Genomic DNA, 27,786 nt, shown 5'->3' with positions numbered 1-27,786 from the left:
GTTACCAACTAGACTAACCAGACATCATCCTCAATCTTTAAATCCATATCATACAAGAACTAACACCTTCCAATTTTCTTTTTTTCCTCGCACTATTAACGAATGGAACTCATTGCCATTATAATTGATTGATTCAGTTGAGTCAATTGACCTGATCGATTTCTCATAACCTAACATTGAAATTGAAATGTAAGCGTTTATTTTGTTTGTTTTTCGCCTTTTGAAATGCTGTGTTTTTGTTTTGCAATTTACCCCTCCCGCCTGGTCCCATGTGGGCCTGCAGTATGTTGTAAATAAATAAATAAATTAATGTTCCAACTTCTATTGTAAAAGACAATGCAACACAACGCAATAACAGAGTATCTACTGAAGATTTATGTCAACAAATACAAGGGTTCAGAGAGATACGATGGGCTATATGTTGTAAGAAAAACATCCTGACTGAGCCAATTGTTCGTTACAAAACATACATGGCGGTTGTATGATAAAATAGCAATATTTTGAGAAGCTCAACCTAAGTAAATATCAGCACAAATGTGAAACATCTAAATATATAAAGAGTGCTGAAAATGAAATTGATACAGGAGAAGACAGAAACCAATTTATTAGTTAAAAACGATACACAAGCGAGAATGATAATTTAGAAAAATAAGAAGGGCATTTAAGCATCACATGTTCACAACATGCGTCTGAAGTTCCTTCCGTGCACGATACTTGCCATCGTAGTGCTCATTTAAAATAAGTGGTCAGTTGTGCTGTAAAGATTGTAGGCTTAATTTATTGCGAAACTGTGGGACATACCACGTGGAGCTAATTCTTGTACTGGTCGATACAAATCTTGGTATGAAACACACAGTACATACAAAAAAACTTTTGAAGGAAGCGGTTGAAGATTAGAGCAAGTGAAGCATGCGTAAACCACAAGAGTTTTGGAAGTCTAGTAGTATTGCCTCTAAAAAAAAGGTACTTTCAATGTGCCGAATCACCATTTTCTGCGGCCTCAAGATGTGCCGGTGGCCTACACAGCTACCCCCTAGGTTACAAGTGCTGTGAATTAATAAAGCAGACATTCCCGTCTCTAGTGGAGCCTACGTTTTAGTCCGCTATGCTTTTTGAGCGGTTTTTTTTTCTGATTTTCATGGATCTAAACACTTAGCAACCGAACATAATTCAGAACCTCACGTTACCTCAGTCAAAATGCATTAATGCCTCACTACGTGAGAACGAAAACATCATAAGATTGTCTTTGCTCTTGTATTATACTGAATACATTTGTATAACCAAATCGACATCACAAAAGCAAATATTATTCATTTGTTATATAGCGCTTTGATAAAGATATTGACTGTTTCGCTAATACCGTAGTTGTTTTCTGTGTTCATTTTATAATTTTTACAAATCCCTGCCTGCTTGTCTGCGTTTGCAGAGAACATATTGAATAAAATAAAATAAATAGAGAAGTGCTAATTGGTCAGTTTTAGGAATGTCCCATTGTTAGCTGATTCTTGATTATGAATATGTCTTCATTTACGCGTGCTTAAGCTTCATTGTTTCTTGCAGTTCTACCGAAAATGCAGAGGCAGTTATCTCGTAAATTGTGGGACATCGTGCATCACAGCTTTTTCGGTTCACCCCTGCAGAGTGAAGTAAAAGGTAGCCCGACAGCGAAGACAAAAGTGAAGAAAGAAATACCGAGCAGTTCTCAGTATACGCCTTCAAGCATTGGCTTATCCGGAGCTGATGTCCTTATTCACTCGCCGTCATTGAAAGATGGCTCTCAGACCCTTGCTGGGTCTCGGAAAGCAGATGGCAGGAGCGACGAGAAAAGTCCTGGCGGCGGTTGTTCCGTGAGCAGTGGTTCTTCCGGGAACAGTGCTTCTTCTGGCAGCAGTAAAGCGCGTGCAGCTACGTCACGACCCACGCCTGCACTGCATTCGCCAGGCAGCAAGTCTCTGAAGGTAGGTTCACTTATCTGACTCAACGAGTCCATATATGAACAAGAGCACAGGCATTTGAAAAGCAACGAACTGATCAAGAAGATTTGCGTCTTGTATGTCACAGTTCACTTCTTTTTTTTCTGTGAAGCTTTGGATAATCAGTTGAAAGACATAGCACTGGTGGTTCATAAAAACAGAACACACTCGGCACGTGCGCTATACGTAGCACAGAGACTATGCCGACTGGAAGCGTTACCTTTCTAGATGTAGATGTAACACTTTCTTTGGGCAACTCCTACAAGGACGTTGTGAAGTAACATCTACGTGAGCCATAGCTTTTTCGAAGTAGAGAAACACACACTATGCCCATAATCTCCATTGCACGTATAAGACGTGTACTCGAAGAGAACCTGTAAAGTAGTGTGTGCCCAATACTGCTGCTCTCGCTTATGATGATAAATAGTTATATCTATCCCTTTAAAGTTTACAGCAAGCTTTAACCCGCTTATTCGTTACGCCATTACCATCGTGTAACGTTTGCCTATTATATCATTGTTTCTCTACTTTATATTGCTTCTGCTAACGTCGTCCTTATCAGGACATGACACCTGTACAGTCGCTTTCGTGGTAGTCGAGCAAATTACTCGACTGCCACACAGATGTCCTGAGTCGACATCCCGTTCGATTTTTTTCATGTTCTCATTTGGCGTGATAGCGGTCGCGGACCCCAGTGGTTAAGTACGCCAAGAGAATCAGCTGCTGATGTGATGTTGCGGTAAGCCTCACTGTAACTAGCCTGAAAACCGCGGCCGCTCATTTGACTGTGTTCTATCGGAGTCTCTTTTCTTGCTAAGAAGCATTGAAAATTCGTTGTGGACACTGTGAAAACGTATACCATTAGTCACTATAAAAATGAAGGAAGAATGCGACTGAAGTCTTGGCTATCTAAAGGTGTCCTGAATGTAACATGTCAGTAGAATTGTTGTATCCCTTTTTTAAGAGGCTCTCTTATCTATTATTACATTTTTTATCCGCTTACCCTCAAATAGTTAACGCGGTGGAAGATGAAAAATTGACCCTGTATCTGCATTCGACACTGCAAATATCGTCGAAAGACGGTAGTCTTGTGCCTGGAGAGAGTTAACAAAACTTTTATTTATTGTTCTGCGCAAAAAAAATCGGTGAAAGGTTTACTGGAGAAGATGCGTTAGAGGATCTCGATCCGTGCAGCGTAGGTGAACGAGCGCATCGAGGGACGTTAGAAACGAGTGCTATCTGGCAGTTATCTTGGAAAACGAAGCGCACGCTCCCTGTGCGCCCGTCTCGGGGGGATAAAGTGTAAAAGGCAAGGCGACGGCGAGGTGCCACCACCGTTTCATCTTGGCAAAGTGTTTAAACACTTGCCTTTTCGTGCAAGTGACGCCTGGCCATGCGCAACGTGATATACGCCACGGTCCTTATAATTACTTAGGTATGCATTTTTTAGTAAGACAGACACGTACAGGATATTGACGTGTTGTTGTGGTGCCTAAGATATGCGCAAACATTTCTTTTTAATTGACAATCACGCAAGTATGAACGCTGAATCTTGAGCAATATTTGTGAAGGCTGGGGATGGGGTCGACCGTTTGGAGTATCGTTTGGCCACTGTGGTGCCGTTTAGGGTACCGTTAAGGGCGGACAAACAGACAAAAGTACGGACAGAGAAGTCGAAATTGTGTGTCGAAGATCCCCAATAGAGAATGTCTTATATAAAACGTAAGTCAACCTCCCAGGCACACTATTTTGAGGAGATCGCTGAGAAGAAGCGATCGTGCTTGCTGCATACGTGATTGTAGCATGACAGGACGTGCAGCAGCAGCAGATATTAATTTTTGTCAGCATTTTTGAGAACTGTGACACACGTCCCGCTCGTTCCTGAATACATCTTATTGCTTATCAGGAAACTGGTGTCACCACGGCTGCCACTCCTGTTAGGACAGGGGTTTCATGGTCAATGCGAAGATGAAAAGTTCTCGTTACCGGAGCACTCATAAGGATAAGGTGGACGACAGGAAATGCTTTACACAGAGTATTTAGAGTTAACGGTCTGAACTCTACTTTATACAGAGTATTTACAGTTGGTGCTCTCAACTCTCAAAGAAGAGGCAGGGTAGTCTTCGGTGCACCGGAATAAAGGAGAACGGTGGGGTCCACGCCCACGTTCTCCTCTAAACGGGATGGCAAGAAATCCACCAATCCTGCACCACTTGCTCGCACGTAGTGATGGCCACGCCTGGACCTACTAGGCTTGATAGCCGGTCGTTACCGCGTGCTCACGAGCCGAGTGAGTCAATGACCTCTCTGGTTATCTGGTTTGGGATTGATGGCTCACTGTCAGATTCTGTCGCACCTGTACCGGGCAAGTCCGGTTAACAAGATCCGCATGACGTCAAACAGGCAGCACTACTTGTTCACGGGGCTTTGTTGCTCACACGCTCAGAAGTGTTGCTTCGTGATCTTTGCACCCCGCTTACTAATACGGCTTTGCGGAGAACGACAACTGCCGGTAGCGGCCAGAAAGGTGGCCAAACAACAGCCCCACCCCCTGCTAACAACCAAAGCATCAGGATGAGGTACTACCAGATGCGGCTGGACGTCAGGCTCATCCATGGGTCTCGATGCCTAGTTCTCAGGAACACAACTGTTACTTCAGGCATTACACGCCGACAGGCTTGTTGCACGGACTCGTGTTTCCTATGGACAAGAGGAATTAGACCGGACAAACATTGTGCACCTAGTGCTACAAGTGCCTTCTGCACACACCCTGGACTGTGACGTTAAGAAGAAATTTGTCAGCCAGACGCGAATTCGAGCACTCAGTGTCTTGGTGAGTAGCAAGCTAGTAATTTAGGACTGGTCGACAGCCTGCAAACCAAAAGCGAACTTGTGTGGCTTGAATGTTCCTCGCACGAAAAGCGCCACGCCACACAGAATGTAGAAAAATGAGCATCAATTTTATAGGAAGAAATAGCGGCGTTGTTGAGATGGAAAAAAAGCTCTCGCAGAATGCCTCATTTCTCCGACCCGTCAAAGCATGCTTCCTAGATCTTAATTCAGTGTGGTGGGGTAGCAAAAGTTTTGGAGTTTGACATCTGAATTGTTGTCGTCCTAATCCGGACCTTGTAGCAGCACCTTGCATCGTTTTAGGCGCTATTAGTAGGATGCCAACACTGTAGCCACCTCAGTTACGAGAAGAAGTGCATCTCTCATGGTGACAAGCCAAATTAGAACTCAATTTTGAGTGTTGATAAAACAATTTTTAAAGAAACATGAAACGACTATTGTAATTGTACTATAGCTACTTAGGCAGGGTAAATAAAACATCAATACAGCCAATGGAAGCGTAACGGCTTCACTAATAAAAAAAATGGTTAACTATCGTTCACTCTAAATGTTCACGTTAGGTTGTATAATAAAAACACAACCGCAGCTAGCTCAATTCAAAATTTTGCCAGATGAAACGCCGGGAGGTTCCTGTGCACTATCAACATTACTAAAACTGAAATAACTGGGTCTAGAGTAATTACAGAAGTCGTTCTTGACACATTATGACGTGAGCCATGCGTATGACAAAACAACTCACAGAACTGTCATTGTGACAACTGTCATCGTGACAATCGTGACTTAACTGTCATCTTAACACCGTAATAAGGTCTATTTGATTTGCCTTGCACTACGTGAAGCAGAGACAGGCATTTGAAGAGAAAGTCCAGCCAGAAATGAACTCATTTGGCACCAGTTTGGTGAGTGCATGCGTCGCGCCACAATAGCTCCACATGGAAACGAACGCTGTAGTGCAGGTCGTGCAGCCAGTGTACTGCCGGAAGCGTGCCAGCAGTGCCGTGTTCCTTACTTTTTCGTTTTGTGCTTGCGCGTGTTTGGAAGTGTTGGTGAGCAAGCTGCCCGATTACGGTCAAACAAAGCCATGAATTCTGTCGCAACATATGCAGTTATTGTGCTAACGTTCATAGAGCTGATGAGTTCAACGAAGTCCCCGCAGCTGTTATGCTCAAAAGTACTAGGTTGCAACGCAACAGAATCCGAAGATACTGTGATGAAGTCGTGATTCAGTGCTTTGATTTTTTTAACGCGACCTATGGTGATCGATGGCAAGCGATGGTGACGATGGTGATACGACCACCACTGGTGAGTGCTGTGAAGACGCGTTTTGTGGCTTTGTGCTAATTCGGTGGACAGCGCAGTGTGCACCTTTCGGCCGACCGTTTCGACACTACCGTGTCGACCCTACACACTTGCGCGGAGCGAACGTTGGATTTTCTCAATAGGGAACCAGCGCTGGAGTTTCTACGACCACCCTAGCAGAAAGAGCGCGCACTTTTTAGCTGCTCCCGCAGACAGGAGTGGCGGCGGGTAAAGGTGGTGCATGCGCGGATCACCGTAACAAAACCAAAGTGTGCCGGCTTCTCGACATTATGAAGTGACAAAGGAAAATGAAAAAGTCACAGCTTTGCTGCAAAGGCGAAGCAATGAATGTGACAGCAACAATTTGAACGGTAACGCACAGAATGGAAAGCAGAACGAAACGTGCCCCGCCGTTCTAGCGCACAAATTTTGCACGAAACGTACTTACAGGTACGGATGCACGCGAATAAGTGTTTGGTACTTCGCCGAGTCTGAAAAGCACATGCTTTTCTTGAACGGAGACTGCAATGATTGCAGTGAGCTTTGTGCACCCGGTAACTACAGCGGAATCGTTCCACGAAAAGCCAGAGGCCAGCCAAGGCGTACGATCCTCCCCTCCTCATCACCGCGAGATAAGGACGTCCGAGGGAGGGTAGCTCCCCTTTTCTAAGCCGAGCAAAGTACCCGTATGACATTAGAGCAGGCGCCGCTGCGCGATGTGGTAACGTGCGCTCATTGCGCCATATTTCTGGTAATGCCGAAAACACAGCAGTGGTATGTGGTAGATACAAATAGCTTGCCGTTTAAATGATGGGTCCACCGTGCCCACCATTTAAGGTGGGCACGCTGGACCCGAAGCTGCCATGACGCTATACGGAACGCTTCTCTGCTTGGTGCAGATTTTTTTTGGCTTCAGTGCTTTTGCATACGCGCAGCCACTTTATGCGTCTTGCGACGACACGAGCCAGCTCATCAGCAAAGGCCCCCAGTTTTCAACGCTGTCGTCACCCGACGACGCAGTTCTACTGGCGTTTCCTTTCAAGCATCACAACGTGACGTCATCATTTGGCGCCGCTATGAAAGAGCACCGGCACGATTTCGTCTTCTGTGGGCACGGTGGACCCGAAGCTGCCATGTCGCTAAACGGAACGCTTCTCTGCTTGGAGCAGGTTTTTCTTGGCTTCAGTGCTTTTGAATGTGCGCAGTCACTTTATGCGTCTTGCGACGACACGAGCCAGCTCATCAGCAAAGGCCCGCAGTTTTCAACGCTGTCGTCACACGACGACGCAGTTCTACTGGCCTTTCCTTTCAAGCATCACAGCGTGACGTCATCATTTGGCGCCGCTATAAAAGAGCACCGGCACGATTTTGTCTTCTGTGGGCACGGTGGACCCAAAGCTGCCATGTCGATAAACGGAACGCTTCTCTGCTTCGTGCAGGTTAGTTCCCGTTCTAGTTCGATACATAGTGATTTTCGAGACTTAGTGGTTCTGCCGTGCCCACGGCATTGTTTTGTAATGGTGTATGACTGTTTTGTCGTTTGCAAACTACTAATTTGTGGTGATGTCGAGGAAAACCCTGGGCCCACCCAGAAGGAACTGTACGAGCAACTACTTGACGGTTAAACAGAAATGCGAACGAAACTACTTGAAAGTAAATCAATATTTTTTGAGCTGAGAGAACAGATACTTGACTTTAGGCGTACGGTCAAAAATATAGCGACTGAGCGCTCAGCACAGCATGAAAACACCCATCAATTGCATGTCACATTGAAATTATTTGAACACGCAATGTCTTTTCAAACTAAAAAGCTAACAGACCTTGAAGACCACTGCTGACGTTCAAATGTAATTATTCATGGAATACCTGAGACCTCAGCAGAATCAGATGAGGAACTGAAGGACAAGGTCGTGTAGGGTCTTTTTCAAGAAAAACTTCAGGTTAAATCTGAATCTGTTGGGCGTATCCATCGACTGGGTAGGCAAGTAGGAAAGCGGCCAGTAATAGTGTATCTGCAAGACTTTACAGAAAAGAAAGAGGTAATGAAAAACGCAAGCAAACTGAAGGGCTCAGATATCTTTGTTAAGAATGAATACTCAAAATCAACGCTAAAAAACGCAGCCTGCTCTGGCACAGCGCAAAGGCCGAGATAGAACAAGAGAAAAGAATCAACCTGATACACGACAAACTAAAGATCGATAAGAATATGTATTTTGGGATGAGGTGCAAAATAGGTGGGTAAAAATGACCGGCTACAAGAACACCCCACCCCAACAGTCTAAAACCTGACGTAATGTGCATGCACACAAGCAACTTCGTCTACTTAATTTGAATGCCCGCAGTGTTATGAATAAAACCGAACCCCTCGAAATCCTATTACAGCAGTACGATCCTCACATTACTGTTATAACTGAGACGTGGTTACATGAACTGGTTAATGATGGCGACATTTTTCCACCTTCCTATACGGATTTCGTAAGCACAGACAGTCAAGGCGAGGTGGTGTGGCCGTCCTGATCCATCAAAATTTTGATGCTGTCTTGTTGGATGATGTACCGGAGCTTGAATGTATCTGTATTTAAGTAACTTTATGGGGCCACTCATTCATCGTATGTGCATTATATAGACCGCCGGACTCAACTCTTGAATACCTATTAAAACTAAAGGAACACATGTGTAAATATCATGGCAACAAAGTTCTTTTGATTGGCGATTTGAATCTCTCCGGAGTAGATCGGGAGCGTTTTGAAACCTTTACAGCCAATTTCAGCAATGCCGCCCCGCCGCGGTGGTCTGGTGGCTAAGGTACTCGGCTGCTGACCCGCAGGGCGCGGGTTCGAATCCCGGCTGCGGTGGCTGCATTTCCGATGGAGGCGGAAATGTTGTAGGCCCGTGTGCTCAGATTTGGGTGCACGGTAAAGAACCCCAGGTGGTCTAAATTTCCGGAGCCCTCCACTACGGCGTCTCTCATAATCATATAGTGGTTTTGGGACGTTAAACCCCACTAATCAATCATCATGCCGTACACACCTCGAAGGAATACTACTTCAATGCGTCACTCGCAAACTTCATAAAGAACGATCCGAAGAAGTTCTGGAACTATATTAGTGAAAAAACGAAACCCATATAACAGGTTTTTGTCGATGGTTCAATGGTATCTGATCAGGCTGCTATTGCTCAACACCTCAATGAGTATTTTCATACTGTATTTTCTACTCCAAGTGTTTCCCCATCTGTCATAAATGCGGACAATGCTGCAAATGTAAACTTTATTTCTTCTTCTGGTGTCGTTGCTATGTTGTTAAACTCAAAAACTAAGACTTCTTGCGGTCCCGACAATATCCCCAACATATTTTTGCGTCGCTTACTCGTCATTTTTCGAGTCTCTCTGATGTCAGCGGAATTGCCAGATGACTGCAAGTCGGCACGAATAGTTCCTATATTCAAGAAAGGTGACCGTCTAGTACTACAAAATTATAGACCGATCTCCTTACCATCATCTTGCTGTAAGCTTATCGAACACATAATAGCTCATAAATTAAATGAATTCTTAGGAGAACGCTCAGTTTTAACAAATCATCAACATGGGTTTCAAAGAGGATTTTCTACTACAACACAATTGGTTACTATCGTTCATACCTTTGCAGGTTGTCTTGATGCTAACGGCCAAATTGATGTAATATTCTTAGACTACAGTAAAGCATTCGACACAGTTCCACACGATAAACTAATTATAAAGCTTCGGTTAGTTGGCATATAAGAATTATTTATCTCCTGGATCTCGGCTTATCTACTCAATCGCAACCAATGTGCTCAGGTAGGAGAGAACAATTCGGCAGCCTTCTGGTGGCTTCTGGCGTTCCGCAGGGGAGTGTACTAGGCCCCCTTTTGTTTCTGGTCTACATTAATGACATTGTCAAAGTCATTATCACCACCGCACGAATTCGTCTATTTGCTGACGATTGTGTTTTTCTTAAAGATGTAACCTGCATTAGTGACCAATGTGACCTTAATACTAACTTAGGCAATGTATCGAAATGGTGTGAAGAATGCGGAATGCTTCCTAATGCAAACAAATGTGTGTATTTCCCCATAACGCGCAAAAAAGCACCATTAGACTACACATACATTTTCGTTGAACTTATCTACAAGGACATGAAGTCAGTAATTAAGAAGGTAAAGAGACAGTATTCTATACTGACTGCTGTATTTAATGCCAAAGTACGCAAGAAAAAGGCCAGAGACCATGGAGTGGGGGATATGGCCTCGGCTCTATAAATGTCAGAGAATAGTATTGGTAAAACTCGCAGAACGTAATAACCTACGGATCTTGAATACCTTCTCGTAATGGTGAAACTACAAATGAAATGAACTTTGTTCGGTGTTCATACTCGAGCATTGTTCGGCATGTAGAAGTCGGTAACAAAATCCGGTGCAGTGACCACAGAATGGCAGGAGCTCGTATTCACCTATAGATTTTAAAAAATAACCAACGGTATAAACTAATACGGAAGATACCAATTAATGGGCTAGCGGTGAGAGGGAAAGTCGAGTAATTCAGGGTTTCACTTCAGAAGAGACTCGTGGCTCTAGATGAGGTAACCAACACTAGCAATGACACAATGACAGTCATTAGATAATACTCTGGAGGGCTATTGCGGGAGATGCGCAATATCCTTAAGATACAACAAATCACAAAAGCCTCCCATGCAGCCGAGAAATTAGAGCTAGTAGAACTCTAAAAGTTAATGATTGAGTGTAGGGCTGCCAAAAATAGAATGTATAACGTGGAGAGAATCAAGATTCTGTGAAAAGCGGCAGAAGGCAGAAGCTGGAAAGCCATTGCAAACTTTTGCACTGGCAAGATGAGAAAGAGTTTAGCGGGCCGATGAGATTAAACAGTTCGCACGTATAAACTGTCAGTCGACAACACAAGACCTAGTTCATTGGTGGTTCATGGGAGAGGCCTTGCCTTGCAGTGAGTGTAGTCAGGCTCATGATGGCGATGACACTGTTAACAGTTGATTTCTTTAGGGGACCATTTGCTTGCGCGTATGCTGACCATTCGTGTGAGGCTGGCAGTGTGCCGGAAGGTTCCACGGGAATAAACGTTGCTCTGTGTGTTGTAACAGATCCTCCTTCAGTTTGTGCATGGCACTATCAAAGTCAAAGCTATTTATTATTATGACACAATAAAATGTTGTTTCAGCAAAATATACGAAAAATACTACAGAAATATATACTCTTGTCTTGAAATTATTGCCTGCGTTAACTAACTGTTGATTGCGGGGACGAAATGCAATGCTTGTTCCCATTTCGCTCACAATACATTCTTTTGCGGCTTAGAAAAAGTTATTGACGGCCAACGCCCTGTACCTCGCTTGCAGAGGTAATGTACATTGCTGAAATCAGACTCTTCGCGTACAGTCCACAAGTTCAGCCAAATAAAAAGTTTCATCCAGCCAGGTATTGATATTGATTTATATGTGGGATTTAACATCCCGAAATTACCATATGAATGTGAGAGACGTCGTAGTGCAGGGCTCCGCAATTTTCTACCACCTGGGGTTCTTTACAATGGACCCACACCTCAGCACACAGGCCGGCAGCATTTTCGTGTTCAGATCAAACACAACCACCGCAGTGGGGTTTGATCGTTCTACCTCCGGGTCAGTAGCTGTGTGCCTTAGCCACTATAGGCACCGTGTCGGCGTGTGACACTCCACCCTACGCTGACGTCAAGAGTACATGACATTATCATGTTTACGATACTGCCCCGGCAGCAGCAAATCTGTCTGGATTGTCTTTACATTAAGCACGAACTCATATGCAGCTAGGTGGATAGACGCATTTATAGGCAGACAGACATACAGACAAACATACATACAAACAGACATGCATAGAGACAGACAAACAGACAGACAGACAGACAGACAGACAAACAGACAGACAGATAGATAGATATATAAATAGATAGATAGATAGATAGATAGATAGATAGATAGATAGATAGATAGATAGATAGATAGATAGATAGATAGATAGATAGATAGGTTTCATTGATATGTGTTCTTTAACCTCCGAAAAGCAAATAGGAGTATGAGAGACGCTGTAGTGGAGTGCTTCGGAAATTTCAACCAAGTGGGATTCATTAACGCGCACCCAAATTTGAGCACATGGGGCTACAGTAATTTTTCCTCCATCAAAAATACAGCTGCCACAGACGGGATTCTATGCCGCGAGCTGCGGGTCAGCAGCCGAGTGCCTTAGACATTAGACCACCGCAGCTGATAGATAGATAGATAGATAGATAGATAGATAGATAGATAGATAGATAGATAGATAGACAGACAGACAGACAGACAGACAGACAGACAGACAGACAGATAGACAGACAGATAGATAGATAGATAGATAGATAGATAGATAGATAGATAGATAGATAGATAGATAGATAGATAGATAGATAGATAGATAGATAGATAGATACCTATACCTATTCGGTCATTTTGCTTGTTGCATGATGAATATACTATGAAGGGACGTTTTCTGCACTTCACGTAAGTTTTCAACCAGATCAGTGAGAGTCACTGGGGAAGCAGTCTTCTTTTTTTTTTTCTTAACTAGCCGGCGTATCTCAAGCTTTCTTCGTTCTCGGGCAGCGATGGCACAGATCAAGCGTTTCCGCAGTTCACTGGTTGCAATCAACACATTGTTCTTGGTTGTTGTTACTGATTTTTTTATTGTAACAGCTAAAGTGACACAAGACACACACACGTCTGTTAGTCCCAGTGATGCCCACACAGTCCTTGTAATTAATATTTCTTAGCGAGCACTTTTTCTTTTTGCTGTGCCAGTAGATGTATACTGTGAATTCTGCGTTATTGAAGGTTATTACCGCAGGTTTATCCGCCTCCACAAGGATCGCCCAATTATCGTTGCAGGGAAGTTGAAGCACACGTTTTTTGTTTTTTTTTCAATCGCTCAGAAAAACTGGAGTCCTGCGAAAGAGTGGGGATCTCTTGCCGGCATTATTCTGGCAGATCGCATGGCAGCAGCAGTTGGTTGTTGTACAGGTACACTTTATTTTTCGGCTTCATTACAATTACACTGGGCAATTCGGAAATAATCAAGAAATTCCATCACCCGTCTATGCGCATGCACCTTGGTCGGTTTGGCATTCTCCATTTGTGATATTCTTATATGTTTTAGGGATGTTGCTTTCTTGAAAATGAACATCGTCCACCTTGCGCGTCTTTCCCAGACATTCTCATGGATCTTTCTCATGCCTGCAGTAAGAGCGCGGGTAAGACGGCGGGGACAAGTAGCGTTTTTAGGGGCTCTTTCTCTACCCGCTAGTGCACCCGGTCACAAAACACATCGTTATGATGTCCAGAGGGTGTGAGCTGTGGTGCACGGGATAGCTGCAACGGTAGATTTAACCTCAGGAGACGTACACACGAGCTCGGTGCGTCCACACGTGGTCAATGCTTAGGTCGTGCCCACGATGTCAAAAATCGGACATTTTTCTACGTCGTAGATCTGAGAGTATATTCGGGACTGTAGGTGTCGAATTGTCTTCAGAAGAATGTGGAAGCATGTCATGCGACGAGACATGCCGTTGTCAGATAGGAAAGAAACGCGGGGCCCGGAGGCGCTTTGTCTCAGAGTCTCACGTAACTCATTTAGCCATCATCATCCATACATCTGTCCCCGCATGTCCTCCCCCCAGGGTCTTGTGAGGGGGAAGTTTTGTTTCGGGCGACATACAGACAGAAAAAAAAGTGCAACCGAACACCGGCACCGAACGCACGAAACTGCAGCCGCAGCGAAGGTAGCGTGAAGCAGCGGGTTACTTGGCACAAAGTTAGACTGCAGCGCCCTCATTTTTCCTTGGAGCAAATCGTGCCCGCTCCGAAAGGAGGATTTCAAAAACTAGAAAAGTATTTCTAAACGTTCAAGTAAACGGCATGTCTCCTCCTCCCATTAGGAAAGCACGCGGCCTACGCGGCGCATGTGTCGTGTTGATCCAAAGCTATCGAAATGGGGCTCAGCTCACTGAGACAGTGTGGTACCAATGGCGAAATTATTGCTTTCGAGCGAGTTACAGGCTGGCCCGACCAAGAAGCAAGCGCACAAAAAAAAAACGCGTGCTGGACGCACTGATTATGGCGAGTGTGGTGTCAATGTTTTCACAACATTTATTGATGCCCTGTACAGACGACACGACCGTCTATGTTCTGCCTTATATGGCTTCATCCCGTCTCTCCCGAGGCCGTAAAAGCTTACCGGCGTCAGCGTAACGGTGGCGATGTTGTGCTTCGTGCAAGTGACATGGTGACACTTGAACTTGACTGCTCTAATACCGAAAGTACACTGACAGAGGGCGGGTGTAGCAAGTGAAACAGAAAAGTTCTTTTACACACACATGTAAGTTGTAACTGTACACATATTGAACACGAAGCTTTCTATGTGCACATGATGTCCTCATTGCGTGTTGGGGGCGCAATAGTTTCGTCTGTTGAAACAAGCAGCAACACTGTAAAGCCAACTCTGACCTGCAAGGTGTTCGTCATGGTTTAGTTTTCTCATAGTGCTCAAAACGCAATTTCGCTTATCACATTGAATACGTCATCTACCGCACAGTACATGGATATACAGACTCGTTCTACGCACTGTTGAGAAACTGCGGCTAACAACAGGTTTTGTAAGCGTTGATAGTAGCACGATAACAGCAGTGAGAATGCTGGGTCGCGAAAAACGCGGCATAAGCACGTACATTGTCCACCATGGCTCAGTACGAGACCTACGAAGACGCGCATACCACCCCCTCTCAGTGCTACATCAGTTACACTACGCTACAGGTAACCAATGTAATGCTGCCATTGTGCCCAGTGTATATGACCGCCCTGACGTCATTTCCTCCCCCCTTTCACAGTAGCCCACCGGCTGGGCGTACTCGCTCCTCTCATTTCTTCCTCTGTGCCGCATGACACACAGGGTACAATACGACATGATCATATCTACTTGCTTGGCCCCTACTTCAAATCAAGGCAGTGCCCCCGCCCCTCGGAAATCATATTTAGCCTACGCCCTTGCCATATGCCTACGCACCTACGTATTACGCACCTCTCAATCAAAGAAGAAAGAAACATAAGAAGACCTCGCTACACGAGCTGCAGAATGAAAAGTGTGGCGGAAAGTCAGTTGCTTTGGTGGGAGCTTGTAGGATTACTTGGTCACGGCGTCGTCTTAAGGCGTCTACGGCACCATTCATATGTCACTGTTGAAAGAGGTGGTTGGAGTTTTCATTGCGCACAGTTATGCAGCTGTTTCACTGAGATTTTATACCTTGTGTTCGAAACCTTCAGTGAGCGTTGGTCTTCAATGTTGCGAGCTTAGTTCATAATGATTTCTGTTGAAAGTGGTTGTTTTAATGACCGCAACCATTGTTCCTAAAATGGTTGGCGCCGCAGCTTCGTTTTTTCTTTCGGCATTATGCGAATGCGTGCCTCAATAATGAAAGGCTAGAAATATAAGACGAGAGCGGCGTCACCTACGGCTCTTATAAGGCGCATGCACACCTGAGTAGTGAAGGGAAAACGAAAAAGCAGAGCAATCACAAAACTCCAATGGCGTGCGTCGATGATGTTCACATTCGTTTTTCCCCTGACGCCACCGCTCCTGTCGCTACCTTGAGAATTTGGGTTCACCTGCTTCCTGAGAACTAAGTTTTGTACCAAATTCTAGTCATTCTTGGAAAGTACTAAAAACAAAACAAATCGCACCTTTTCAAGCGTTGTTTCGGGAGATATATCAGCAGAAACGACTTGATTGAACGCACCAGTAGCGGCAGCGGTGGATTCAACCGGCTGAACACAAAGCGAGAAACGTTAGCGCATGCCGACTCGCTGCTGCTACATCATCTAATTCCAGAGTTCTCGGTGATCGTAATCCACACCAGGCTCTCCATGAACGCGTCCTCGTTGAGGCTGTCAAGCTTCGTCGTGCTGCACAGGTAGTTGGCGATTTGAACCGATGCGAGCCACCACCCACGCTTTTGCCGCCATTTTGATTCAGCGGCCAGCTAGTTAGAACACGTTGCTTGGTCTAGCTCAGCCAAACGTGTGTAGCGGAAACAGGATCCGATTTCACATTGCGCAAAAATTGGTCTCGGACCGATTGATTCGCACCGGCCGCGTGGCATGGTTTACTAGTAGCTCGGGCATCAAAACGAGCCAGTTTCCAGAAAGTTTCGCCGCTTTTGCTTTCTGTGAGGCCAAATATGAACGTGCCTTTAACGCGAAAGGCGGTGGTGAAGCGTTCACGTGTGTCACAACTGTTTATCATGGTCACAACTGTTTAAAAATAGTGGGCCAGAGCGCTCATCAAAGCTCTAGGAAACAATTGAGATGGGGCTAATGTAGTTGTGTTGGATGCAGTAAGGTTACTCATTATTTTACTTATCGTATCCTGCTTACATTTTGCACACGCTCACTTCATGTGGCCAAGCTTGCTTCCATATTGCTACGAAAAAGAAGAGACGCCGTATCGGGAGGCTGTGGATTAGATGTATTTCAAGCCAGCGGTAATGGCGCGACCAGTTCACCAGCGATCGAGCGGAGACCACCCTTTGTGCTCCTCGTCAGGCACACACGCGCGTCGCCCCCTAGAATCTCAATATGCATGTATATAGCATAAGCCCCGGCGGCAGAAGCGCCATCTCGGCGCAACTAAATGTCAACGTCACTAAGACAGTGGTAGGGCTTCAAGCGCGCAGCGCGCAAGATGTACAATATTGGTAGCCTGTTAGGCACATGAAGGGGACGGGGTGACAGGACCTATTTCATATGTCACAGGAGTAACCATACGAAGGACTCGGTATGAACCATTGTAGAGAGTAAGCAGTTTTTCTGATCAGCCAACTTGATGGGTCGGAGACCAGAGCCGTACCAAAGAACCGGGCGGAAAGTGTACGTTGCGATGTAGTTGATCGTACAAACGCCGTTGCTTGTCTTGAGAGGTCAGAAGGCGAGTACGGGTGATTTCGCGTGCGTGAGAGGTCCGAGTGATAATCTTCATGGCATATTCACTGATCGGTACAGCAGGGAAAGGTATGAGGGTGTCTAGAGGCAATGTTTGTTCTTGGCCAAAGAGCAAAAAAAATGGAGAGTAACCAGCAGTGTCATGGCGCGAATAATTATAGGCAAATGTGACGAACGGCAACGCAAGATCCCAGTCGGTGTGGTTCGTAGAAACATACTTAGCGAGGATGTCTGTAAGAGTTTGATTTAGACGCTCCGTGAGTCCGTTGGTTTGCGGATGGTATGACGTGGTCAGCTTGTGTCTCGTTTAACAGGACTGCAAGATGTCGTCTATGACCTTCGACAAAAAGGCGCGGCCACGGTCTGTAAGCAGCTGCCGTGGGGCTCTGTGTTGCAAAATCACGTCTTTGAGGATCCATAGTTGACAGGAGACGGATAACGGCGTGGTTGGGGCTATGGGGAACGGCGCCGTTGAGGTGACGGCGAACGTGCGGTGGAGCGGCTGTTAGGGACGTCGGAAGAAGGGTAGACACGACCGGGCAAATACCGACGGGAGTCCTCGTACGGTCGAGTAGAGGAAAATGGGCTCCAGTTTGAGGGCGTCCAAGTGCTGCGGCAGTAGTGGGAGATATGACCAACTCGGTGGCAGCGGAAGCAGATCGGTCTGTCGTCTGTAGTTCTCCATTCCGTCGGATTGCGGGATCGCGGAATAAAATGTAGGTCATGGCATGGTGCATTTATTATCATTGGTCTGCAGGTGGGTCGGGAGGCAGAGCAGGCCATAGGAATACCGAGCTTCGCAATTTCCTGCCTCACGACGGCTTGAATAATGGAGACCGCCGGAGGCGTTTGTGCGGCGCCATGGTCCAGCGGGTGTTAAGCAAATGGTGCCGGAGTTTGCGCCTGAAGCTCCCGTCGCAATATACGTGTCACACTGTACTGCAGGCGTGGTGCGACGAGATCGATGCAGGTTGATGTAACAGCTGTGTTTGGTAGACGCATAAACTGAGGCAGAACACGGGGGCTGTTGGCCATTTCGAAGCAGCGGCATTCCTCAGTAATCATATCTACAGTCGTGACGTTGGTATACACGAGCAAGCTGAAGGCACTGTCCGTGATGCCCTTGAAAATGTGGCCCACCTTGTCACTTTCTGTCATTTGCTCGTCCACTTTTTGGCACAACGAGAGCACGTCCTGTATGTACGAGACATAGGACTCAGTTGAGGACTGCGCACGAGTGGCAAGTTCTTTTCGCGCTTCCATTTGGCTACCGGATGGATCCCAAAAAGGTTGCGTAGGAGGAGGAGGAGGAATGAAAGAGGAAGAACAGGTCAGGTAGTCACTCCTTGAAGATATCCCAGCTGGTGATCTTGGTCTCATGGGCGTCGAACCAAACGCGTGGGGTGCCGTCCAAGTAAAATATTACATTGTCGAGTATCATTGTGGGGTCCCATCGGTGTGTTTGGCTAACACGCTCGTACATACGGAGCCAGTAGTCAACGTCAAGCCCAGGTTGTGCGGAGAATGTACCGGGATCACGGGGGTTGGGCATCGTCGGGTATGTGGTGGCTGGAGCTACAGATAAAGATGCTGAAGAGTTGTTATTGGCAGCCATGGCTGGAGACTGAACGGTGTGGCCACTGCGAAGCTTCATGGTGAGGACGGGGAACGCTCCATTTCCACCAAATATGCTACGGAAAAGAAGAGACGCCGTATCGACGAGGCTGTGGATTTGATGTATTTTAAACTAGCGGTAATGACGTGATCAGTTCACCAGTGATCGAGCTGAGACCACCCTTCGTCTTCCTCGTCAGTAACACGCGCGCGTCGCCCCCTAGAATCTCAGTATGCATGCATGTAGCAATATGGTCGCAGAGTGCTGGCCCGCGATGCTGTTAACGTTACTCGTGCGTATGTATTTTGACACAGGCGGGCAAAGAATGATCCTCAGGTGCTTCGTCTTGCTAAATAGTGAGACGAATTAAGATTTCGCTAGTTTATTTTGTTCCGTACTCCAAATATATCCTACCTGTGGAAATGAAGTGGACTGTATATGGCGAATACGTAGCCTAGTCTTATCATTGTGGCCTTGAATTCAGCGAAATAAACAGAGAGTACAAAGCTGCGTGTTTAGTGTAGGTGCAATTTATAGGCCATAATGAGGCTGAAATTTGTACGCTTGAACACTAAAAGTCAGTATCGCTCTGCATTCGCTGGTAATTGGCACACAAGTGGAACTTTTCCAGCTCATCTATCAGCTGGCGGAGCACGGCCGCCCTTTGCGCGCGGAATCGGCTCGCGCCTAAGACTCACGCGGGTCGCTCCCTCACGCCGGCGCCACATGCGCATGCGCGATCATGCTGGGCTCCAACCAACCTTGCAAGGAGGACCCTCTGCTGTCCCTCCATTTCTCCTTCAGATTGATGTGCCTCAGCATTAAGAGTCAGTATACCTGATTCCATGCTACTAACCAACCGACCGGCTGACGACACAAGAAAGATAGCAATTTAAACATAAGCCTTAAACTTTGCTATCAGATTTTCCTGTTATTACACTTTGGCTGAAACTCGAAAACTCCTTTGCCGTTCATTTCAAACTGAACGCTAAACCGTCACTGAGTTTTCACATTCTTTTCAGCAGCATTCACAAAATGGCTTTTTGAAATATATATTTGGCGATACATTCTGCATATGCGGAGTGTAGTTGACCAGAGATCGTACTCTCGCAATCCAAAATCAGCGAAGCATGTAATTTCCACATAAGGTATATATTTCTGCTTTCTCTGTGATCCCAGCCTCAAACAAATGTTGCATCCTGCAATATACAATGCAATACAACGCCACTTAGCATAATACAAAGAGAGAAAGATTTATTTCAAGAACCACAAGAGTTCTGAGAGATACCATGGGCTATAAAAGCTGTTTGAAAACAGCTTGACTGAGCCAACGGTTAGTTACAAGACATACATTTCATTTGTATGAAAAAAAACACGTAGCAACATTTTGGGAAGCGTAACATAAACAACATTGATACACATGTACAAACCAAGATCTAAATATGAGAAATAATAAAGACAAGGTCATACATCAGAAGACATATGTGCAACAGTTAAAGGAAATCATATTAAATTGGTGCTTTTATTTGAACACTAATAACGTACAAAAATTAGAAGTTAAAACTTCACATGTGCACAGAATGCATCCGAGCTTTCGTTTGTGAACAACGCTTCAAATCATGGTTTATAATTAAATATGTGACAGGCTTTGTTTTAATGATTGTATGTCATATTTACTGCGTAACAGTGGAACAATAGTGGTATTGGCGGAAGTGACACTTGGTATGAAAGACGCAGCAAAAGCAAGAAAACGTTTGAAGGCATTGTTTGATAAATAACAAAAAGTGAATCACGCCCAAAAAGTAAAGTTATTGCACTTTATTTCTTTTATGATTTATAAGAGATTGCTGTCTCGTCTGCAAAAACCCATGAGGTCAATTTGGCCAATATTTTTTTCCAGACTGTAGCAGTGCCAGCATCATATACCGCTACCCGCTTGGTTATAGGTGCGTGCGCTAAGAAAGCGCATATTCTAAATTCCAGTTTCACGTTTCGTAATCATTTTTGGGTCACTGTAAGTTCTGTCTTATGAAAAAAACATTTAATAACTAAACATAAAGCAGGAGTACTCCTCACAATATGCAAGATGCATCAACAACTTATTTCGCGACGACGAACATATTTAATAATTTTTACCTTGTACTATAACCAAATAGAATGATTTAATTGAGTCGGCACAATGATTCTCAATATTTTATATTTACTTTATGCAGTTTCGTGACACGCTCACTCTATTCCTGTAATATTGCATAGATTGTATGTTTTAATTCAAACGTGTACTCTTAAATATGTTTACTTTGGGACAATTTTTATATTTCTCCCTGTGTAGACTGCGTGTCCGCAATGAGAAATAAAAAAGAAACAAATAAATAAAATTCAATCTGTGATTTTATAGTTTTGTGAACTGGCTGTGTCGACCGTTTCCTGTTTGCAGAATTTCTAACATGACGATGTCTTGATTCATGCGTCTGTAAGGTTCCTCGTTTCTTGTAGTTCTAGCGGAAATGCAGAGACAGTTATCGTCATGTAAGATGTTAGGATGTGTGACATATGAAGTCAGAGTATGTCGGTTTCATCTGTCCTTGCAGAGTGGGCAGAAAGGCAGCCCGACGGCGAGTACGAACTTCGAAAAGGAAATACCCAGCAGTTCAAAGTATACACCTACTAGCCTTGGCCTGTCGGGAGCTGAGGTCCTGATTGACTCACCCTCATCCAAGCATGATGGCGCTAAAACCCTTCCTCAGTCTCGGAAAGGAGACGACAGGAGCGACAAGAAAAGTCCAAGTGCTGGCTCTTCTGGGCGCAGTAAAGCGCGTTCACCTACGTCGCAACCCACACCACGGCAATCGCTTAGCAGCAAGTCTCCGAAGGTAGGTTCACTTGAATATTTCCGTGCATACATGGAACCCATGGAGCAGAAACCTGGAGGCTTACAAAAGGGGATCGGCTTATATTGAGACAACTTTAGAAGAAAAGAAGAGAGCAGAGTGAATCGGGGAACAAACCAGGGTTAAGGATATCACAGTTGAAATCAAGAAGATGTGGACATGAGCCGGGCATGTAGCGCGTAGGCAGGATAACCGCTGGTCATTAAGGATAACTGACTGGATTTCCTGAAAAGGCAAGCAGGTTATAGAAAGACAGAAAGTTAAGTGGGCTGAGATTACGAAGTTTGTGGGTACAAAACGACAGCAACAAGCACAGGACCCGGTTGACTGGCGGATCATGAGAAAGGCCTTTGTCCTTCAGTGAACGTAGTTAGGCTGATGACGATGATACATCAATGAACGAAATCTACAGGTACTTGGAAAGAAACTGATGGATCAAATAAGTTGATAGTTTTATATCAGTTTCTTTTCTAGTTGCGAGGCATTGGAAATGCAATAGAAAGATGATGCATTAGTTCTTTTCGCAAGACGTAGCGAAGAACGTTCAATGCTGGATTCAGCCGAGTCACGCCTTTGCTCTCTTGCATCCCTCAGATTAAACAGGAAGTGCAAAGCAGATTGATTTGTGAGGTTTAACGTCCCAAACCACCATATGATTATGAGACACGCCGTAGTGGAGGGCTCCGGAAATTTTGACCACCTGGGGTTCTTTAACGTGCACCCAAATCTGAGTACAAGGGCCTACAACATTTCCGCCTCCATTGGAAATGCAGCCGCCGCAGCCGGGAATCGAAGCCGCGACCTGCGGGTCAGCAGCCGAGTACCTTAGACACTAGACCACCGTGGTGGGGCCAGGAAGTGCAAAGCTGCGAATTGATTCCAGATGCGCGACATAGATGCGATGAGGTTGCGAGTGTTGCCCTGTTACCTTAATAAGGAATTAACTACAACGTTCAAGTTCTTAGTGAATGAATGTCCTGAACGGCGCCACAGACACCCACAAAAATAGCAGGCCGATTGTACACCACACTTTATACGCACAAAAAAAAAGGAACACTCGTATTGTTGACAGACTGTATATGAGAGGACCATGGGGGCCCACCTGCTCTACAACTGCATCGCAGGTAACACCGACACACTATGAAAACAATCCTGCAGCACTATCCCCTCGCGCTATAAAGGTCAGATTCTAACAGTCCGTCATTTTCGCCTAGATACATGTCTTAACAAAGTTCGTTGCGAAGTCTCGAGCTGAAGCGCATTGTTCGAACGGTAGACCAAGACGCTACATGAAGGCTTGGTCTATATTTCCTATATATTGCTGCCGTAGCTAAGCCCGGCCGGCCACCTCCACTGAAACTCGTGCCGGTAGCCCGACAGATCGGCGCGCCTTCAACCACAGGGTGCCTTCATGCCGCAGCATGTTAGTGGCGCATGAAAGTGGTAGGTAGCACGAGGCAGGTAGCCCCTAGCTTGGTAGTTACCAGGCTCTTGTCCAGAATCTGACATTCCCTTCATCATTCATCGTACCTTCGCCCCCATGATTCTCCCTCCCTTTTCTCGGACTAATCATGGCCAGATTAAATTGATGTTTTCTATTCCTTTTCTTTTTTGTGTTTCTTGCCCAGCTTTCGTGCCACCTTTGACACTGTCTGCTTCTAACTCTTGGAATGGCGCGCGCTTCGAGTCGTTGTGCACGTAATTCATCACACGCCCTTCCACTGTACTCTACAACTGAGTATCACAGCTATTAATTGGCACAAAACGTTATCTTCTCTACCTCGTCTAACATGTTGTCGCGGCATTATCGCCAGGTTAGTCCCACATCAGCTCACATCGTTAGGTTGAAATAAGAGGCCGTAAGTAAAGTTTTTTTTATACGGTCCATGAATTGAAACTATAGGCGCATGAATGCGGCCGTAGTCAAACGATACTCAGCTGTCGAATAGTCGCACTTGCACTCGTCAGTGCATGCTGGAATCACCCCTGGTATTGTTATGTTTCGTGGCTATCTGTTTCATAGCATTTAGAGACTTTCACATACACAAAGTCGTGTTGGCTCACGGCAACAAAAAAAAACGGATGACGAGACACAAACGTTCGCAAGGCGCACGAACAAGTCAGACACTCGGTCGCAGGGCATAGCACAGCCACGCTCTCGCCCTCAAATATTGATACGGTACCAGGATAGCAGCGCCTTTTAAGAAGGCAGACTTCACTCTTTTTTGCGTATAGTAAATCACATAAATATTTACATCCTCTCTGTCAAATTTTAGTTGATACAAAGCTCGCTTGCTGATGACATATGGTGCGAGAATTTTAATTTCAAACTGCTATGCTTAGCGCGTCTGTATTCTATTTAAATAGAAAAATGACAGCGTCATGAGATTCCGGCGCTTAAGGGGTAGTAGCTCATCCGGCCCAGCTTTTCATATAGAGTCTCTTATGTTTGCTTTACGGCTCGCTTGACCCAATTCTCTCTCGCCAGTGCTAGTTGCGCATGTGCGAGCGCACTTTAGTTCGACCAACCTTGTGATAAGAACCAAGAAAAATAGAAATATTGTTTAATTAGGTTCTGTCGTTACATAGCTATAAGCACTTCATGCGAATAAACTTCCGCTGAAACGCCAAAGTGGGTGTTGCAGTTTTCTTCAAAATGCACGCTGAGAGAGTGTTCAGTATAGCATTAAAAACTAATTTTATTTGTATATCACGACATTGTGCATATGCGTAATATGGATGGCCAGAGCTTCTACCCCAGCAATCCAATATTTGCGAAGCACGTGATTCCTGCAAAAGCCATATATTCCTGCTTTGTCTGCAAACACATCCTCAAATAAATCTTCCAGCCCGTGTATGCATTAGAATACAATACAACACAATACAATGGAGCTTACTGAAGATTTATGTTCAGATACACAACAATTCTGATAAATACCATGTGGGGCCATACTCGGAAAGTTTAGTGGGGGTGGGACAGCACAATACAATGGAGCTTACTGAAGATATATGTTCAGACACACAACAGTTCTGAAAAATACCATGTGGGGCCATACTCGGAAAGTTTGGTGGGGGGGGGGGGGGGGGCTCTTCTAATATTTTGTAGGGGCATCCTTCCGAATGGTCAGTTTCCAGTGTCTATACCATGCTGAAAAAAATTCAAGAATGGGGGTCCCGTGAACAGGGTGCCTTGCTCTGGCTACGCCTCTGATACCATGGGTTAAAAGCTGTTCGAAGAATGGTTTGGCTTACCCATTGATCCACTGTAGGGCATTCGTGATGCTTGTACGAAAAAAAGCAACATATTTAGAAGCACAACCTAAATGAATTATAACACAAATGTACCTAACATGCCTATATTTTGTCCTGCTATATATTAATGATATTGTTCAGAGCATAGGCGTCCAAATTCGGCTATTCACAGACGACTGCGTAATATACCAGGAAGTATCTAGCCCTAATGATCAGGTCCTGCTAAATGAAGCATCAAGTGCAATTGCAAACTGGTGTTGTACATGGCAGATGACAGTTATTAGTAAAGAAACGGTAGAAATGACCATAACCCGCAAGAATAAACCACTTGAATTTACCTACTTCATCAATAATCAACCTTTAAGCTTAGTGCAAAGCTATAAGTATTTAGGAGTTATGTTAACCTCCGATTTGCGCTGGAATTAACATGCAACGTTTATTGCTAAAAAAGCCTTCAGACAACTGGAATATCTTCGGCGCACACTGGCTCACTCAACAACGGAAATAAAACTATTAGCCTACCGGACGTTTATTAGGCCCATAATGGAGTATGCAGCGGCGGCCTGGGCGGCCTGTCCCTGGACAGCCTCAGCTAATTTCCTACTACTCGACTAGCTTCAACACTAGCTAAGGAGGGAAGATGTTTGAGGTTCGGAATGGGTCCCCTCGATGACTCGAGTGCATGGTGGCAGCGCGAAGGAAGAGCCGTAGTCCAGTGAAGAGACGCTTTATTGCAGCCTCAGGCATGTGCCCGAGTCCAAGCCCGAACCTCCGCTCTTATTTCAAATTCAAACATCCTCTTTTCAACCCTCGGTTGAACAAAGGGTCTTCACAAACACCAATCACATGTTGGGACTCGCATCATCACAACCAATCGCAGAAACACCTTCATAACAGGTAATTTATTGGTTAAAACCACGTTACCAAGTAAAACACGCAAAGGGATAGGTTCTGCGCGTGTGACGTTCTCTCCCATGCCAGGCCGTGCTGCCTCCTTCGGCCGACTTTCATCGGCAGCCGTTCTCACGCTCGAGCCCCGTCAGTTCTCTCATTAATTGTTGCTTCTTAGAAGCCTCCTTAAGAGCGGTGGGTACGGCGTTGGGCTCCGTGCGCTTACCAGGTGTGCATGCGACAGCGAGGCGCCCCGACATCCTAACAACAGCGGAAGAGATTATGCTTGTCTCCCTGCCGCCACTATGTCTGGGTCAGCCAAGTGGTCGCGTCCATGCGTCATTCTCAATGGCACGCGTGCACGCCAACAATGGCTTAAACTCAGACGGTGGCGCCTGACCCACCTCTTGCCAGACGCTTTTCCGAGCAAGCTTCCCCCTTCTAATCCCGAACGGGGGTGACCTTGACGGCTCCGCTCGTGGACTGTGCGAACGAAGAAGTCTCCTTTCTTTCCCGTGCTCAGGGTCTTCCGCGTTCGCCTTCGTAGAACCGATCGGCTTTGCTAGTTGACGGGTCGGAAACTGGCTACACGCTCTACATCAGCCACATTAATTGCGCTGCACCCAACACGCTGGTAATTGCTGCCTCATACTAACTGCCTCTAATAAACTAAAGCTGGAAAGTATCCAAACAAAATCTGCAAGGTTCATTTATAACAGTTATAGTTGGAAAACATCCCCGTCCCACCTCCTACAGAAAGCAGGACTAGAGAAACTTGAAACAAGGCGCTGTCATAACAGGTTAAAGTTATTTTATTTGTTCTATCACAAAATGCTACGAGTTGATTCATCCGCATTCATAAAACCTGCCATTAGCCGCTTTACTCAGTCTGTTCACGCAAAAAAGGTGGCCGAGCTGAAGTGTTGAACAAACACTTTTACGTACTTTACTTTCCTCAGACAATCGTCGAGTAGAACGCCTTATCTTCTCATGCGGTAGAACGTTCCAACATTGATTCTTTTCTGCAGGCGATCAGAAATGAACTTCTTTAACCACCACTATGCTCGAAGCGTCATGTAAAGTCAAGTACCCACTTGCATTCGCTTTCACTTTGCTGTGTTCGAACATATGATGAAGTTTTCTTTTTCTCTTTTTTTTTTCATGTCACTTTTTGTGCTATGTAAGTACAATGTCAGTACCTGCAATGCTTTCTGCTAAGTAAATACCTAATGTGAGTATTTTGTGCTACGCGAGTACTAACTTCCGTGCAATTGGTTCCCTTTCGTTGCTTTTGCATATTTTGCCAATGCCGTTGATTTGCAGAATACTAAGTCATGTATTTCTTTTTTGTTTGTGCAGTTCTATTCAATAATTCGAGCTTGTTCTGTGTTGTGTATTTATGCCCCATTCCTGCCTAAGGCCTCCATATGAGGCCGACAGTATGTAATAAATGAGTAAATAAATAAATAAATCTGGTACTTATAAAGAAACATTATAAAAAAATTGATACTCAAGAAGAAAGTAATGAGTAGAAAATAAACAAGAAAGCATTGACAATTGGCTCTTTCAAACGTTAAGTGAAAACGTTAATTTATGAAAATGAGAAGGACCCTCAAGCATCGCTTGTCACAAAATGCACCTAAAGTTCCTACTGTGAAGGACGCTTAATATAATAGTAATAATTTAAAATATGTGGCGGGCTGTCTTGTAGTGATTGTAGGATTGATGTTTTCTGAAACTGGTGAACACACCATATGTCACTATTTCTGGTATGGGGGTGTGAATCGGGGTGTGTATGTAGGTATCAAAGACGGAGTAGATGCAACGAAACACTTCAAGGCAGTAGTTGAGAAATAAAATGGTGGTACATGCTTACTGCGTAGAAATTTACTTTATTCCTTTTTCTGACGCGTCAGAAAAGCTGTTTTGTGTTGCCTCCAAAAACCCATATTATAAATGTGTCGAAACACTCC

The 27,786-nt window shown here is 45.0% G+C and overlaps 1 protein-coding gene across 1 annotated transcript in view; it reads left to right on the top strand.

Annotated features, from left to right (window-relative positions):
* Nucleotides 1-1,503: 1,503 nt before the first annotated feature.
* The window catches only part of LOC142765506 (uncharacterized), a 253,761-nt gene continuing 227,478 nt past the window's right edge, over nucleotides 1,504-27,786 (top strand). The window contains exons 1-2 of the mRNA XM_075866606.1: nucleotides 1,504-1,958; nucleotides 21,371-21,652. Of these exons, the coding sequence (XP_075722721.1) occupies nucleotides 1,572-1,958; nucleotides 21,371-21,652 (669 nt within the window). The 5' untranslated portion in view covers nucleotides 1,504-1,571. The remainder of the gene's footprint in view (nucleotides 1,959-21,370; nucleotides 21,653-27,786) is intronic.

Source organism: Rhipicephalus microplus, chromosome 1 (genome assembly GCF_043290135.1).
Source record: "Rhipicephalus microplus isolate Deutch F79 chromosome 1, USDA_Rmic, whole genome shotgun sequence".
NCBI classification, from domain to species: domain Eukaryota; kingdom Metazoa; phylum Arthropoda; class Arachnida; order Ixodida; family Ixodidae; genus Rhipicephalus; species Rhipicephalus microplus.
The sequence above is the reverse complement of the archived record's forward strand: the minus strand, read 5'-3'. Positions and strand labels throughout refer to the sequence as shown.